The following is a 17,315-nucleotide window of genomic DNA, read 5'->3' as shown; positions in this document are numbered from 1 at the left end:
TACTTGTACCTAATATTATTGCACTAGCTAAATTATTTTGAAATATATATAGATAAATAAATAAATAATTCGTGCATTCGTGTAGTTATACAAGTGCAGTCAATTAAATCTGCATAGGTTCATGATTTTGTCAAACGCTGATTGTTATTTGTAATTCGTTGTAAAACTTGTGTTGTTATTTGAACTATAATTAAATAAAATATAATAGTTTAAAAAAACTATAAAACACGCTTTAACAAAAATCATATTTTGCAAATTGAAAACTGGAATAATTTTATCAAATTAGTGTATTGTCATCGGTCCTCAATAAATCTACAAAGTTTGAACGAAATCTGGCCGTTTAAAGTGGGTCAAAATCGCGCCCAAAGAAGTCAGTTACAAACAAACAAACATACAAACAAACAAACATACAGGTGAAGCTAATAAAAAGCGTGTAAAAAGGAAAAAATATATACCTACACACACCTACCGATACTGAGATACCTAACGTAGGATAACAAAGAAAAAACATAGGATTTTGACAGTTATTTTTTTTTCGTATTTTAGGCATATGTATTTTTAAGAGCATAAATCCATCGCTGTTGCTTAATAAACAATCTTTTTAATAATTCCAGATTTAAACAAATGTTTTATTACGAAATAAACAACCCAATTTTAATAATTAAGATGAATTTATTACCAGTTAAATTTTTTTCTACACATTATTACATAAAAATTAAAACCCATAACAATTACACAAGAGAGGTCCTGTTTATTCAGAGGGCGCCAGCCGGAGGAGGGCCGAGGGCACAGCTGCGCGTGCGCCGGGTGTTCTCGATCCGGTTGACATTTTTATAACAAATCCTGACACACCTGATCTTCGAAAGTAGTCATTATTTTAATTCCATTCGCTCTTAGAATTCTTTTGTTATGGTACACGTGCCCTCCCAAAATGTATTTAAATGTAAACGTGCCACATCATAAATATTAACATGTATGCATTTGCCATTTATATTGTATTTATTAGACATGTACTTGTTTTCTGAAAATCATGTTACTACCACAGATATATTTAACTTTTAAACTTTCCATTGTAAAATGGTATATTAGTACAAATACACTTCCAATCGGTGAAGAATACCATTCCAACAAAACCCGCTGCTCCGAAAGTTGCTAAAGACGTAGCAAATGCAGTAAGTTGTTCTATTTGTTTCTTTCCCAACATTCTTGGATATAAAAAAAAATATATTAAATTATAAGTAATATGTCACCATTCGCTTCAAAGTCAACCTTTAAATATATTAGTAACACATGTGATGTGACAATCTGTTTTCTTAGTTGTTTACGTCATAAAATTTTCTTTATTTTAGGCATTAGCTTGATATAACTCGAATGTAATACAAACTTTTTGTTTTAACCAATTTATTAAATAAATTATACTGCTTAATATAACTAATTTGTAAAATTTGCAGGATCTGATTTTATGTGCAATTTGTTTTTATTATATTATGCTGTATACTTCTTATTTTCATAATAAAGAAATCAACAGAAGAAAGTCTGCCTACACCGAAATACGTTTTTAAGTTTAGCTGACATCATATACTCATTCAAAGTCGTTTCATACAAATCTAAAACGAATCTATAATATATTTATAAAATAATAGCAAAATTTGATCAATTATATTCCATATTTCTAATTATTTGTTCGCATGCATCATCAGAACTCGCAACCAATTACTGTCCATAGTACCTAACCGCTAATTATAAAGTTATCAATTTGTCAACCCTTTCCCATACAGTTTTCTTAATAGAGCTATCATGAACTCGATTGTGAAATTTTTATGACCGACATTCCCACATGAATTAAGGTCGCCATTACAAAAACCATTTAAAGAATTATAACATCTCTCAGACAGTTCATAGATAGCTCACATATTTGTTCGTTATCCGATTATAGATGTGTATATAACATCAGTAATCGAATACAATCTGAATCGAATACTTATAATTTCTGATTTTTCCTTGTTTTGATTACAATAACAGTATAAGAAAAATATTATAGAGTAGCTAAAGCACTGATAAAGTAGTGTGTATTTGCAAGAAGCAAAGAATTTGCTGCTAATCCTTACTTAAATGTAAGCGTAACAGTTTATTATTAAAAATAGTTGCCCGCTACTAAAGATTAAAGGAATAAAGGAATAGACTGGGTAGGGTGAGGAAAAGGACTGCCTTCGGTTACCCCACTAACTGAACACAAAAAGTACCATGCTAATTTTTTCGCCGGTACTCAGTGGGCATATGGTATTCCCTGGTGCTAGCTGGTCCATTTCGTGCCAAAAGGTGCTCGACTCCCATTTTAAAATCTTGCGTTTGACTATTATTATATTATGTATATATGTTTCATTGATTTATCATTTATTTATTTGGATATATGTATTATATTATATATTATAATATATTCATTATAAATTATAGTTTTGGCTACAAATTATAATGAAAATTTTAATTTGAAGTAATAACACGTAATCATTCAATGACTGGAACAAATTAAAAGAGATTTTGTTTTAATTTAAAAATATGTATTTTAACTTGATTTTGCGATAAGCGCTCTACGCTATGTTTGTTTTAAATCTAATGTCTCTCATGTGGCCAATAGATATATTCTTTAAAAGATATTATTAATTATAGTCTTTTAATAAACAATAAGCAAAAAAGAACCATATAGTAATACCAGTCTGAGATCGTGCATGATGTCAAATGTAGATATGTGTACATTTTACAACTTTTTACTGCTTTAAATGCCAAATTATCGTACTGAAGAAGGTTCTTTCGGTCGAAAACGAATTCTAACAAGCACCCGTGGCCCCTCATTTATGCGGTTCGACGGAACACAGTGAGTTTTAGTCGGTAGTAAACTGACATAGCCCACGACATCCTCCCCGGAGGTCGTTGGTATCTATGCAAGATTTCCCCACTATAAAAAAGGTACCTTTCAAATCACACCTTGCAATGAAAATTGTTATCCTTGCATAATATTATGTGACATGTGTATTGTGAAGTATCTTAGCCGGTTGATTGTCAAATGTCAACTGTCAAGATAGACACTTGTTGTCTGTTACTCTGTTGACTGTTTAAAAAAAAAAAAAATGTTGTGGCCCATCTCCCATCATCATAATATACCTCCAGGTGGTGTTTAGTATTTCACTAAGATACAAGCGAAATCTTTAAGAAATGACTTCCGAAAAAGATCCATTGGTGAGTGAAAGATCTGGAACAGTGCGCGAAGTAGGCAACAATGCTATATGGAGTCTATCGTCTTGCAAGCCAGGTAAACACATAATGTTTTTTAAGCTTTTCATTCTTGCTGGCAAATAATTTGAACAAGTTTGCTATTTCTTAAAATTTTAGGATTTGGAATTGACCAATTGAGAGATGATTGTATGGACACATACTGGCAGTCAGATGGACAATTACCTCACTTAGTGAATATTCAATTCCAAAGAAAAACTATGGTTTCGCATATTTATATTTATACAGACTACAAACTTGACGAGAGTTACACGCCGAGTAGAATATCCATCAGGGCTGGTACTCATTTTAATGATTTGCAGGAAATTGAAGTCATTGAGTTAATAGAACCAAGTGGTAAGTTGAATTAATATTGTGAGTTTGTTTTTAGGATTACAATAAATAACTGAAGTAAATTTATTTTTGAAAAAACTTGTTTTAAGGTTATTGCTAAAAAGCTTTCATTTTGAGTGATTTAATAAGTACTCGGTTATGTATAAATTACATTGTTGAGTGGGAGTTGTTAAATGTGAATGTTGTTCAGCATTTTATCAAATTAATTAATTAACATTTGCAGGTTGGGAGATGATACCTATTAAAGATATTCACGAAAGACCAATCCGTACTTATATGATACAAATAGCTGTGCTGAGCAATCATCAAAATGGAAGAGACACACACATGAGACAAATTAAAATTCATTCACCCTGTGAACCAACATCTTTTGATATTAACAAATTTAGGAAATTCTCAACAGTGCAATTTCAACAATATGCTACAATAAGATAATGGTTTTAACTTTAATATATAAACTTATTTTTAAATGTGTATTGAGACACTAAAATATTTATGCAATGAATGTCGTAATAAAAAAGAACAAAAAATTGTAATAAATATGTTCCCATATTCCCTATGCATGTTTCCATGTGCTTATGATGATTAGTTTTATAGTTTCTTATTACATAAATCTAGGATATGTTTAATTTAAATAAAAGACATGATTAAATTAATTTGTAATTTTAATTTCATTTTAATAAGATTTTTATATACATTTTTATCATATTTACATACATAATAACATGTATTGGAATATCTTTTAGTCAGATTCTTCACTTTCCTCACTTGCCTGTTGAAGCCACTCAAAGAACTTAACTAGTGATGTCTGATTGACAATTTCGCTTTCTTCTTCCTTCAAATCTTCATACCACTCTAATAAAGAGTCTTCGTCAATTACATCAGCATTGTACAGTAGATGTAATATCTGGCCTGCTTTACCATTGAGCCACTCATTTTTAATACAGCTATCCTGTTTAATATTAATGTTTAATTTGTTTTAGAAATTTGATAATGCAAAGTTAAAAAAAGTGTTATTCAGTATTATTTAGAACAATCAATAAAATAAATGGTATCCAAACAATAAAGTTTATAAGAACAAGATGTTGGTTTTAATTTTTTAGCATATAAAATATATAGAATAGATAAAATATATATCAAAATGAATACATTTTGAATTTTTACAGATAAGCTGTCCAACATCATATATTGATTAAGTTTTCACAAGATTGTGAAAAACAGTTCAGAACAGATGTTCTGAAGTAAAAAAAGAAAAACAAGTCGAAATATTAAATATTCTAGTGCAATTTCAGGAAAAATGTATAAAAAATGCAGTTACCTCAACAGCTTTCAAACAATCCATAATAGCAGACTTAGTCTTGATATAATTGCACAAAACTGGATGGAAAAATTTCAGGATATCTTTAACCGTCACAAGAACATTTTTGCTTTCCATTAAAATGGGCAAACTTAGTAATGCTCTTACAACAAAGAAGTTGACTTCATGTAATTGGATATTGTAAGCATATCTTGATGAATTAATCTCGAGAATTAGATAGTCACATTTGAGTTTTTCTTCATAACCCCTAGCAAGACTGTCAACCACTTCTTGTAGGAAAACTGTAAAAAAGTTAAATAAAATTGATTCATATACATAGATTAAATAATATAAACAGTTTGGAGCAAAATATTAATACAATAAACAGAGAAAGAAATCTGTTAAATAAGCTGTTAAAATACTTTTAAATCGCATCATTATTGATTATATACTTTTATTCTTGGTGAGTTTAATTTGATTTTACACAATTTATCTAAAATAAAAAAGACCTTAAACAGATTGATCTTCTTATCTTAAGTTTACTTGCTTCAATATATTTGCAATACATAGATACATACATGCATTTAATCCAAACACATGGCAATACTTACTATTTGTATCTTCTGGTACAGGTGAATTGGGCAATGAAGATTGTGCACTAGAATCTGATGAGTAACATGATTCACTGTCACTCCACTGTTTTTCAAATCCAACAAGTTCATCATCACCATCACCTGAAGACTCATTCTCCCATTCCGTACCACTTTCTGATGTAGATTTTGACAAAATCTTTTCTGTAATAAGAATATATGGATGTAAACATTTACACTTTTTATATTTTGGATTATTTTATTGATATTTATTGGTATATTATAAAGAAAAACTCATGTGGATTGTACCATTCTTATCTTTATCCGATTTTTCAATAACTGAACCCTTCAATTTGCTGCCTGCATTTACTTTTCCACCTGGAGCAATGATAGCCCCTTCCAGAATGCTATTTTCTTCTATTAGACAATTGTCATCAATAAAACTGTTCATGATTTTACAGTTATCTTTAATAACAACATTATTCATAATGTGACTCCCATGTATCGTCACATTCTTCCCTATGTTACTATTGTCTCCAATTACTGTTTTGGAAAGTGATGACATGTCACTTGTATGAGTATCAGCTCCAATAATCACATCTTCTACCAGTGTGCATGACCTGAATATATAAATATACATGAAACATGACAATTTAAAGTTTTGTCTAGGAAATTGTTAGTGAAGATATGAACTTTGTGTTCATAAAATCATTTGATAAATGAATAATATACCAATAATAAATTAACCTTACCTGCTTAGCACGGAATTTGTCTTTATATAATTATGCTTGCCCATAAATGCATACTGGTTTTGATAAAAAGATCCTGTTTCAATTGACAGAGGATGGGCCCACCGATGAATAACATCCAAACTGATAATTGAAAAGATTGGAAGAAGTCATGTAACAAAATGGATACACTATGTTTAATAAATATTTAAATTAAGCAAAAATACAAATGAATAAACTCCGTACCAAATAATATGATATGTTTTCCAATTAGTAACTGCAGCTGCATATTGATTGCCTTTTAATAGGATGTAATACAAAGTACTGGCCAAAATATCTTCATTGATGAGCAAACCATGGATAAAATCATGACTGTTTTGGAAGTCAAAGTTATCAGAGAAAAGAGGGGGGACTGATGGTGAACACAAAGCAATACCGGCATCTAATAAATTATGATGTAATTTTATCTCGGCATGTTGTAATACACAATCCTGAAACATTAAAAAACTATAATAATCATCTCTACCATCTTATGACTAATCAAACATTTCTTCAAACTGACAATACATACCAATGGCAATGAAATTGTTGTATCTTTACATTTTGGTTTGTACTTTTGATACAAAAGGATTTTTTTAGATTTACCATCAGCAGCTACAAATATAGACTTGTCATTGCTAATAAGAGGATGGTCCCATGCAAGCTCCTTGTATACCAGAGTAATAGCCGCACCTTTGTCCTTTTTACAAGTTTGTCTTAAATATAAATTTAAAATGTGGATTATAAAATCGAAAAAATTAAATACATTGTGAAATGCTAAATAATGAGGAAAAAATAAGGATTTTCATTTTTAAACCATTAACCAGAAACACTTACTTATGTTGTTCCAGTAAAGCAGCAAAATTTACATTTGTAATAGTGTTGACTCCTAATAAGACGAAGTAACCTCTTATCAGGCCAGCAGCATCAATTTCTCGCATAACATCACCCATTGTTTGACATGTCTCAGATGATAATATTTGTACTTCCATTGAAAAGGTCCAAGGGACTTTTTCATTTTTGCAATTCCTTGAAAATTACACAATACTGAAGTGCTTTTTATTTAATATTCTTACCTAACTCAAGTTACCTTACCTATATGAATATAAAAACATACTTTATATGGTCTCTGATCGTGGCAGGTTCTTGACAAGAAAATAGTATTACTTCACCTACTCCACCAGCAGCAAGAGATTCCAAAACATAATCTACAAGTGGCACGCCGGCAAGAGGTAACAAGCCCTGAAATAATATTCAGTGGTAAAAAAACAAGCTTATCTTAATTTGGAAAAGGTAAACGATTAAGTTTACTTACCAAAGGTTTTTCACTTGTAATAGGATTGAAATTGTTGTTAAATTCATCCATGATTACAACAGCTTGAATAATATTTTCTTTATCACCCTCCATATTTATTTTTTAAACTGTTTTTTTATAATTCTTTATCTGAATACAAAAAGATGAATTATGTTAGCTATTGTTTGGTTATGTCCACAGATTAAGATCTAGTTACTAGTTAGTTAGTTACTACGTGAGTTCATACTCCATACTCCACAGACTAATAATTAAATAATACTAAAAAAACCTCAAGAGTCATAAGATATAAGACATAAGATCCTATAACTATGTATGACATATTATAAAGATTAATTATGCTACAGACAAACTTACACACTCAACATGTCAAACTTGTCACACCACGTTGATTTGCGCCGTGTGTTATAAATAGTTCTTGATCGACAAATTTAATGGTCACCATAAAAAATATAATTTAGGTAAGAAATTAATGAAATGTAGCGGATAAATCTATTTTTTATCATGAAACAACAAAAATTGTTTTTCTTTTTTTATATATGATTTAATAAATAAATGTTACTAAATCGCAACCTACAAGCGGATTCTCCCTTTTTTTTCATAAAGCGCAAGCATAATATTATAGCGCGGGGATCAACCAAACACCCAATCTAACCAAATTAAGCTTTAGTGTTACCCTCTCTAAATATTCCAGTACTACTCTAACGTAGTATTTAATGTATTTCTTATTAATTGCAGAAATTATAGAAATATTTCAATACATTTCAAAGTTTGCGAGTCGTTCCTTTAGGTAAATAATAAAAAATTCTACCATTTCTACAAAAATTAATTATGATGTGCTGAGCTATGTAGATGTCAGGCAAGGACACACTAACTTGAATGAAAAATAATGAAGGTGTTATCATGGTGTTTTTTTATACAGCATTTGGTGCTTTACAGACATGTTTTCTTTTACTTTTAAATCCATATGGGATCTGATATGGGACCAAATGGTGACAATTTCTTTTCAAACACAAAAATATAACAGCAATTGGTTGAAAATACATAGAGCGTTCGAGTTCAAAGCTAAAAATGAAAAAACAGACGAATTGAGACCTCCCATTATTATGAGAACCTCCCATTATTATTAACCCGTTACACATTTTTAACCGACGGATTAACATCCGGCACGACATGGCATTAGAAACCTCTAAAATTATCAGTGTCTCCATCAAGTTTCGATACAAATTTCTATTAGGATTGACCATCACAATTTGACAACACTGAGACAGACTACTTTAAGAGTACAAAGCGAGCAAATAGACAAACTTGAGCGCCTTCAGAACTTTGGTATACGGTTCGTATTTGGTCTCTTCCTTCCGCAAGAAGCTCAAGTGGCTCTCAGTCTGTTTTCGCTGGAATATGCATTATTTACAGCTACTTTATCGTATCCTTTTTGACCTTAAGACTCCTTCCTATCTCAAAAATAAATTTAACTTCCTGCATTGTGAAAATTATTCCCTTCGTTCAGTGGACAGGCTTGTCCTGTGCATACCTTTTCACCGCACGCATTTCTATGGTGACTCTTTTATAATCACTGCCATAAATCTTTGGAATGCATTGCCGAAGACAAGCCCAAACTCTATCTAGATTTAAAAGCCTAGTACGATGTCATTATTTAGATCTTGCTTTTGACTCGGTATAGTTTTTTTTTCTATTTCATGATAATTATTCTCCCTTCCATTTTTTTTAATACACTATGTAGGTTTATGTATTATAAGATATTATTATTTATATAGTGTATATGTGTATGTATATTTATATTATATATGTATATGTTGTATGTAAATTTTTAGAATGTAATTTTTTATTTGTTTAATTGCTTTACTTTTTACCTTCCTCCTTTTAAGTTGTGTTGCTATCTATATTTAAGTTGGTTGCCTGGTAGAGATCACTTATAAGTGATAAGGCCGCCCTCTGTGCTGTATTTCCTTTTATTTTAAGTATGAGTTTTGTTTTTGTTTTTGTATTTTGTTGTCAGCATAATAAAGTGTTTAAATAAATAAACAAATAGTATAAAAATAATCCTAAGAGTATATTAATCTTAATACACCATACAGGTAGGTATATATATATATTGCTCTACAAAATTTACTCTGTTCATTAACAACTAAATTTACTTTAAATACTTAATAGGCGTCGTTTCCAATGTTGTTACTTCAAAGCCTATCGTAACCAAGACAATATCGATTTTGAAATACTTTTAATATTTCTTGTCTTTAACATTAATGATCTAATCCGAAGCTTTGAATGTTTTTGTAAATTAAGTATATACATAATGGAGTACGATTTATCACGGATTGATTACACCCTCTGCGGAATTACATACCCGGAAACTTTAAAAATACTACCCAGTTTAGGCGATAAAGTACAACAAAAAGTGAGGACTCTTTTTTCCGTTCTTAATCATTGTGTATAATAAAAATTCATTATATTGAAAACTACACTGTCTGTTTTGTATTCAGTTTGCAGTTGGTGATAAAAGCGGTGTTTTTCAATGCCTGGCGATAAAAGACGAAGAACCTGTCATTCAATTTAAGACATTGCCGGGAAAACCCATTACTTCTGTGCAACTAGCGATTTCTACGGGTGAAGTGATTTGAAATTAATATTTATATAAAATTAAATCCGCACTAAGACTCATTGTTTCTAATATTGCTTGTAAAACAATTGTTGCAGGTACAAATGTAGATAAAATTTTTGCAGCGTCAGGGAACGAAGTAAAGGGTTATACTAGGAAGGGGAAGGTGTTTTTGACGATCGAATCTCCAGTGTCTGAAACAATAACATCTATGTACACACCGTTTTATGTTTAATAACTTTTCTTTTTTTGTGATTAAATTGGCATAATTTTTCTTAAAAGCATATGTATTTACAGGTGTGTTCTCGGCAGCGATTTGATATTATGCAGTGGACGTACAATAACTTATTGTAAAGATTTTCGTGAAATAACAACTTTCATGTGTGAAGATAGGGTGTTGGATGCTGCTTCATTCAAAGCTCCAAATGTAAAATACACGTTGTATTTATTTGTACTTTCTTCAGTAATGATAAATACCAATGGCCCTCAAACTTATTTCGTCTAATGCACCAGCACCTTAGGATATTGTGTAACAAAAATACTATTCAAACATTTTATATTTTGAAAAAGAACTTGAGTTTCGACGATTTCTCATAATTTGTCTTTTTTTTTATTGCTCCTGTAGTTTTCCTCGAATCATTAGTAAAAGAGAATAGATAAAAAAAAATTGTCGTCGCCCCCCAACTATTCTGGGCCTTCAGCCCACAATTTGGCGTCATTGTCCACTTTGAGAAAGAGTGCTGGACTGCTTCATACTGGACATATGTTGAGGAATAACCTTCTTCGAAACCTTCCAGAGCAATCGTGTACGATTACTTCTGCTTATTGCCAATAAAGGAGCTGTGATTGTGGAAAATGGTCATGTCATTACGCGCATGTATATTCAATCGGGACCATCCCGCCTTTTAGTACCTCAGTCAATACGTGCCACTGATATCTGTGCATTTTATGGAGCCGCAGATGGATCTCTAGGATTAATTTCATATAATGAGTGAGTACTTCGTCTATTTTGTTATTATAAAATTATTGTTCGTAAAGATACAGAAAGCAGTAAAGAAGGCTAGCAATAAAACTGAAGTTAAGTCATAATTTCTTTTCAAAGGTCACAATTATCAAGTAAATGCTTGGAAGAAGGACAAGGACTAGGATCGGTTATGTGTGTAGGTTGGTTTTACAATCATGTTGGAACACATCTTGCTGTTGGTCGTCACGATGGCTCTATACAACTCTATCTCATAAATGCTGACAAATTAGAGGACAAATTGCATCTTAAGTTTACATATGTACGTAGAGTTTTTTACACATAATTGTTTCGTTGTTTGTACCTACGTAAAACAGTGCCTAGGAAATAATGCAATAAATAAGATGTGAGAGCAGGAAGCCGTTATAAAGCTATTTTATGCTAATGTATCACTATAGTTTTGCGGAGAACCAGTTACATCAATTTCTGGAGGATGCATTGGTACCGATGAACCCGAATTATTGGCAGCCACATTCTCCGGTAGAGTCTTTGGACTAAGACCTCGTCGTCTTCTATCATCTTCATCTGTTCTTAACAATATTCCCGCGGATGCTCTTGCGTCACGAAGACTAAAGCTAGAGTAAGCTGTATTTTTCTATATCTATGTCTATTATCTATATTAATATTATAAAGCTGAAGAGTTTGTTTGTTTGTTTGAACACACTAATCTCAGGAACTACTGGTCCGATTTGAAAAATTATTTTAGTGTTAGATAGTTCATTTATTGAGGAAGGCTCTATATGTACCACGGGCGAAGCCAGGGAGGACCGTTGGTATATTATAAATCTACCTTCTTATTCATTCATACTAAAAAAAGTTATTTTTTATACTGAGAAGTTTATTATTTATGCTTATTTTATGTAAGTCTAAGGTTTGTGTCTAGCTTATATACAAAAATTCATTATTAATCTACAATCATCCTCCCGTAAATAAAAAAAACAACTCTGTTAATGCTTAACAGTTAGCGCGTACTTGATATTGAAAAGTTTTATAGAAATGAAGTTGCCCGTTTAGAAAAGCAAACCGCAAATGAACGAGAAAAGTATCAAAAAAGTACACGATCACTACAAAGCGGCCTATCGATGCCACCCTTGTTGGATATACAACATGAGGTAAGACAACTAACAAAAAATCTTGAGATCGCTGGGAAAAAACTTTTCATTGACTTAACACCCTTTATCTAAGATTATTATTGATCTCTCAATTCCCAAATTTACAAAGTGTACCTGTTAAAATTTATAATGTCTGTGAAGTCCCGTGTCCCCTAATGGGGTATGGGGCAGATGATATACATCTGTTTCACTGATCGATTTTCTTTATGGACAAGTAGATGATCAGCCTTCTGTGTCCTGCCAGACCGAGACATTTTTTTTTTTGTGCGTCCCCACCGGGAATCGAACCCAGGACCCCTCGGTTCTAAGCTCACGAAAATTTATAATATGTAGTTTAAATTGACTGAAATGAGTAACAAAACACAATGTGTACCTAATACCTGTATACGCACAATCCTTATTTAGTTAACGGGAGCTACGAAAAATGGTTGGCAAGAAGCTAGAATAATATCTGCGCTACCGCTTGACATGCTATTTATATATTGCAATAATAAACTTGAAATACAAACAGAAAGTGCAGCCGTTCTTAGCATTTGCCCGTCTCAGGTAATAAACGATTAAAATTTTTTTTTTAATTGAGAAAAACACGCATTTTTGAAATGAAGATAGTTTGTGAACTTCTAGGACCGAAGATCTCCGGAATTATTAGCCACAATAAGATGTCAAGCTGGAACGAGGCGTTTATGGATACAAATGCGATATTTTAACGACATTTCAATAACGGAAAGTGTAACAGTTTTTGTATACGTTTTGCCATCAGGAGCACCACGAGTGGCGAGACTCGTAAAATTTAAATTACCCGTTTTGCCGCACTATTCGCTGCATGCGGATGAAAATTTAGAAGAATCTAAAAGGTAAAGCAGCAACGTAATCAAATAATATAACTCTTATCTATATTATCCAGGAGGCATATGTGTTATTGTACTAATTTATAAATCATTCTCATCAGCCATAGCCATCAGCATCATATAATATGTTTTCACTGGAAAGACGTAGGCCTTCTATGAGGGTCAGGCCATAATCCACCGCACTGGCCAATTGAGGGTTGGTAGATGTCACAAATCGCTGAACTCTTATTTCTTCGACATGTCGGTTTTATCATGATGTTTTTCAGTGACGGTCTCGCCCGCTGCTGTAAGATATGTGATATGTATTTTAAAGTGGTAGGCTCGCACGCACATATTCGTAAGTATTGTGTCCATAAATAAGAAAACGCGATACACCAAAAATAAAACAAAACAGAAAACAATCCCAAATATAAAGACAATGTAGTTACATTATATTTTAATTTAATTAAACTTTTAGGTGTTTTAGCGAAATTCGAGTGAGGGGTAGTTTCTCAGTAGCTGAAGTAACGTCGTGGCTTAGCGAAGCTTTGCCAGAAGCGCTTCCCAAACCTTCTAATAATGTATATTTTCTTCGAGCTCATGCACTTGTAGGAACATTGTTAATTTGTCAATACCAGTGAGTAAAGTAATAAAGTAATGAGAAGTCATAATTATGAACATAATAAAATTTGCATCAATATACTTTTAAGGCGCAGCTCAGCAACTTTTAGATCTGATAATATATCAACTTTGGTTCAATTACGAGATATTATTTTAAACTGTACTGTGAAAAAGGGATTAAGAGTTGATATTGTGTGTGGTACGTATAAGAAATCCATGTATCCATCCACTTAATAATATTATGAAACTTGCTAATCCAACAAGCTTTGTTCTGCCTTACTTTTATTATTAATGTTACTTGTTTATGGTCCCGCAGGACAGGCACTGCCTAGTGCGGGATCCAATGAATTCACATTTGTAAATTAACTTTTAACTTTAAGAACCTTGTACATGTGCGTATTAGTTGTGATTTTTATGTCTATCTTAAAGTAATAAAGATGTTTTAATTTTTTATCATGTAGCGGTTAGAATAATAGATTATGACTGCATCGCGGATCTACCCAGTAGGCATAAAATTCCTGAGAATTTGTTTTGGAGCAGGATGGTAACGGATACATACAAGAATTTTATAAATGTAGATATAAATTAAAGATTCTGTGAGCAATACTAAATAACTGTGTTTTCTAAATGCTTGTAGCACTTTGAGCCAATACAATATTCATGTGAACCCATTTCATCAAAATATTAATAAATATAAAAAAAATCTTTATTATCTGCTTTTTAGATGTACCAGAGTATTGTTGTGTTATAGCTTTCAGAAGTATTAAAGATCTGTTAATAAGAGAATATGAAAAAAGACAACAATTAAGATTAAAAGAAGCCTTGAGGTAAATTGAACAATGTTCTTTTTTGACCTAAAAGGTACTATATTCTAATATTCTCATTTACATTATATTTTTAGCTCTTTAGATTTAGATGCAAATACAATAAGCAGTGAAGGAAAATCATTAATTTGTAGTGATTATCTACGGATATTGACATCATCAGAAACTTCAACTGAAACTTGTTTTGAGGAAATATCATGTAAGTGATACCCACGTATACAGTACAGTTCTAAGCTTTGAAATCAGGTGTAACTTAATGTATTATATAGTTTCATCTTTAATTAAATCACACATTATGATATATATTTTGCATTAATTATAATTTTATTGTTATTTTTAGCAGCCATAGAGGATTGGTATAAGGATTGGTGCAAACTATCTATGCAAAAAAAATTTGACAACAATGACCTAATTCAACTTAAAGAAGCTTTGCAGAAATGCAGATTGGAATCTATTGAAGAAATATTTTCAATTAAAAAACAGGATCATTAAAATTGTATACAAGCAAGCAATTGGAAATAAATTGTTGACCTCACTTTGAAAATTTTCTTATAGCATTTTTATTTATAATTATGTGTGTGACAACCGCATAGTGAAGCCATCTATATTCTATCAAGGATTTTGATATACTTTTGAATGAAAATTTTTATAGCTTAAAAATGGTCAAAGATAGTTTTAAGTCTAACAATGAAAACTTTTTGCATTTACATTTATTTATTACTATTACCATAATATCTACATTAGGCTACATTCAAATTAATAATACACTTACAAAATTTATAACTATTTCTGGAAAGGATAATAGTCTAAACCCGAGTTGTACTTGAATTTATGAGTAAACCGATTAACTTGAGTTTTCCCAACTTCAATCATTTGTTGGACTTCTTTGCGATAAGCAGGTGGTAGTAATTCCTCTTCAAGAGTGCACTTGTTATCTAAATCTTCATTTACTTTAAACACATGTTGTCTTATTACATCTACATCTCTCCCATACTCTTCTTTCAAATCAGCGACTACTTTTGTAGCGGTATCAATTTTGAATACGAAATAGTTAGCTTCCTTGTGTACAAGGCCGTGAGCACTAGATTTATACGGCATTGGTCGAAATCCTAAATTTTCGATACCTCTTATGATACCACCTCGATCAAAAATTGCATTAGATACTCGCATTAGTGTAGTTTTTAGTTCCACTTTTGGCATCGCTCGGATCATCATAGCTAGCTCATAACTTGGCATTTTAAAAGGTAAAAATATTAAGGATAGATCAAGTTGAAGTACTGTACCAACTTATATTTAGCTTTATACAGGTTAACAAAACCATGTATATCGGTCGAAAACAAATGTGACATTATATATACATTTATTATTCTGATTTCTTATAAAACAGCTGTCAAATGTTATATGACAAACACAGAGTAAGTAATAGACTACGTGACAACCAAAATAGCTATTGATTTACACTGTCACAACTTCAAGTCAATTAAATTATTTGTTCAATGGCAATTATGTTTTTGCACAATTTTGCCAGTGTCACGTTGAGAAGAGAATACACGCTTAAAAAATTCTCTTACTTATTGATATCAATCAAATCGCAGATATACCTAAAACAAAAAGAGACGAACACAATATATACACAACATCTAAATAAGTATTATTAGTGGAGACAGATAATAACCGTCACATCTTCATCATATACATCAAAACTTGACATTGGCAGAAACCATCCTCGGTGGGATCGCGAATTACCAATACAGAAAAAGCGCCACGAAAAAAGGTGTGTACCATAGATATGGACATTAAACAGCAATAGTACTAGTATAGTATTATGTTATCTGTGGCATTATTATTTTCTAATGTTGCCACTGGCATAGGCTTTCCCCTTATTTTTTAATAAATTGAATGAACAATAAATTATCAAGCAATCCTCATGATCGTAATAAATCTCTGTCATTTACGACATTTTTGTGGTCCTCTAGAGACAAACATAAATTACTAATCAGGATCTTTGACGTTTCCAACATTGACAATAGTATTATGCATTTCATAAATTAAACAAGTTGTGTAAATACGACTCGTACACACAGCTCGAGAACGGCGCGACCAATCTGCTAATTATTTTTTCAAACTCTTACAACCTTCCTTAAATACAAAGAAAAAGTTACTTAAGTAGAAAGGTTTTTGTATGTGGGAGGCGAGCACGCTTCGCCACGAATTGGGCCAGCTCGCACCAGGGAAGTACCACACCCCCACAGAAAACCGGCGTGAAATAATAGCTTGCTATTGTGTTTCGTACGGTGAGTGGGGAGGCGGAGGTCTATTCTTTCTCCTCGCCCTTCCCAGTCCATTCCTTCCTTCCAGTCATCAATCATTTCCTTATGCCTTATCCCTTAAAAGCGGCAACGCATTCTCAGGGGTCTGAGCCTCTACGAATGTTCATGGGAGGTGGTGATCATTTACTATCAGGCGAACCACCAGACAGCTAGTTGAGATAGATGCACCTTTGATTTTGATAAATTAACAGCTTATGTCTTATATGGCTGCATTATAGAATATAGACCTTTTAGATTAAATATTATTGACCCAGTAAGCTTACAGACCCGGACACAAAAATGTTTCTAATTCAATTACACTAACAAATGTTCCAAATATATTAAAATAGTAGATGTACTGTTTTTTATTCTATAGGGGAAATACTGTTTATTT

At 31.8% G+C, this 17,315-nt stretch overlaps 4 protein-coding genes across 4 annotated transcripts; 2 read left to right on the top strand and 2 right to left on the bottom strand.

Annotated features, from left to right (window-relative positions):
- The first annotated feature begins 3,085 nt into the window (after window positions 1-3,085).
- LOC119833217 (anaphase-promoting complex subunit 10) lies at window positions 3,086-4,256 on the top strand. Its single transcript, XM_038357139.1, has 3 exons — window positions 3,086-3,307; window positions 3,388-3,624; window positions 3,845-4,256. The coding sequence occupies exons 1-3, from the start codon at window positions 3,211-3,213 to the stop codon at window positions 4,054-4,056; spliced, it is 546 nt and encodes a 181-aa protein (XP_038213067.1). The 5' UTR covers window positions 3,086-3,210; the 3' UTR covers window positions 4,057-4,256.
- Window positions 4,257-4,268: 12 nt separating this feature from the next.
- Window positions 4,269-7,873, bottom strand: LOC119833214 (translation initiation factor eIF-2B subunit epsilon). Its single transcript, XM_038357137.1, has 10 exons — window positions 7,591-7,873; window positions 7,393-7,517; window positions 7,113-7,304; window positions 6,808-6,991; window positions 6,483-6,727; window positions 6,261-6,380; window positions 5,818-6,128; window positions 5,530-5,712; window positions 4,940-5,220; window positions 4,269-4,573 (listed from the first exon to the last, which is right to left on the bottom strand). Exons 1-10 carry the CDS (start codon window positions 7,681-7,683, stop codon window positions 4,364-4,366), a joined length of 1,944 nt encoding a protein of 647 aa, XP_038213065.1. The 5' UTR covers window positions 7,684-7,873; the 3' UTR covers window positions 4,269-4,363.
- Window positions 7,874-9,785: 1,912 nt separating this feature from the next.
- On the top strand, window positions 9,786-15,111 carry LOC119833470 (Bardet-Biedl syndrome 7 protein homolog). Its single transcript, XM_038357486.1, is given in 15 exon segments — window positions 9,786-10,006; window positions 10,092-10,215; window positions 10,306-10,420; window positions 10,505-10,634; window positions 11,005-11,198; window positions 11,286-11,490; window positions 11,627-11,808; window positions 12,223-12,340; window positions 12,746-12,886; window positions 12,965-13,194; window positions 13,646-13,804; window positions 13,878-13,987; window positions 14,513-14,615; window positions 14,690-14,811; window positions 14,953-15,111. Coding segments are annotated over 15 exon segments (2,187 nt in total). The 5' UTR covers window positions 9,786-9,904; the 3' UTR covers window positions 15,105-15,111.
- Window positions 15,112-15,307: 196 nt separating this feature from the next.
- On the bottom strand, window positions 15,308-16,020 carry LOC119833272 (probable 28S ribosomal protein S6, mitochondrial). The gene has a single exon (XM_038357239.1). It carries the CDS (start codon window positions 15,846-15,848, stop codon window positions 15,396-15,398), a length of 453 nt encoding a protein of 150 aa, XP_038213167.1. The 5' UTR covers window positions 15,849-16,020; the 3' UTR covers window positions 15,308-15,395.
- Window positions 16,021-17,315: the final 1,295 nt, after the last annotated feature.

The sequence above is a fragment of the Zerene cesonia genome, chromosome 17 (genome assembly GCF_012273895.1).
Source record: "Zerene cesonia ecotype Mississippi chromosome 17, Zerene_cesonia_1.1, whole genome shotgun sequence".
In the NCBI taxonomy this organism is placed as follows: Eukaryota; Metazoa; Arthropoda; class Insecta; order Lepidoptera; family Pieridae; genus Zerene; species Zerene cesonia.
Note: the sequence above shows the minus strand (reverse complement) of the source record. Positions and strands in the feature narration are given on the sequence as shown.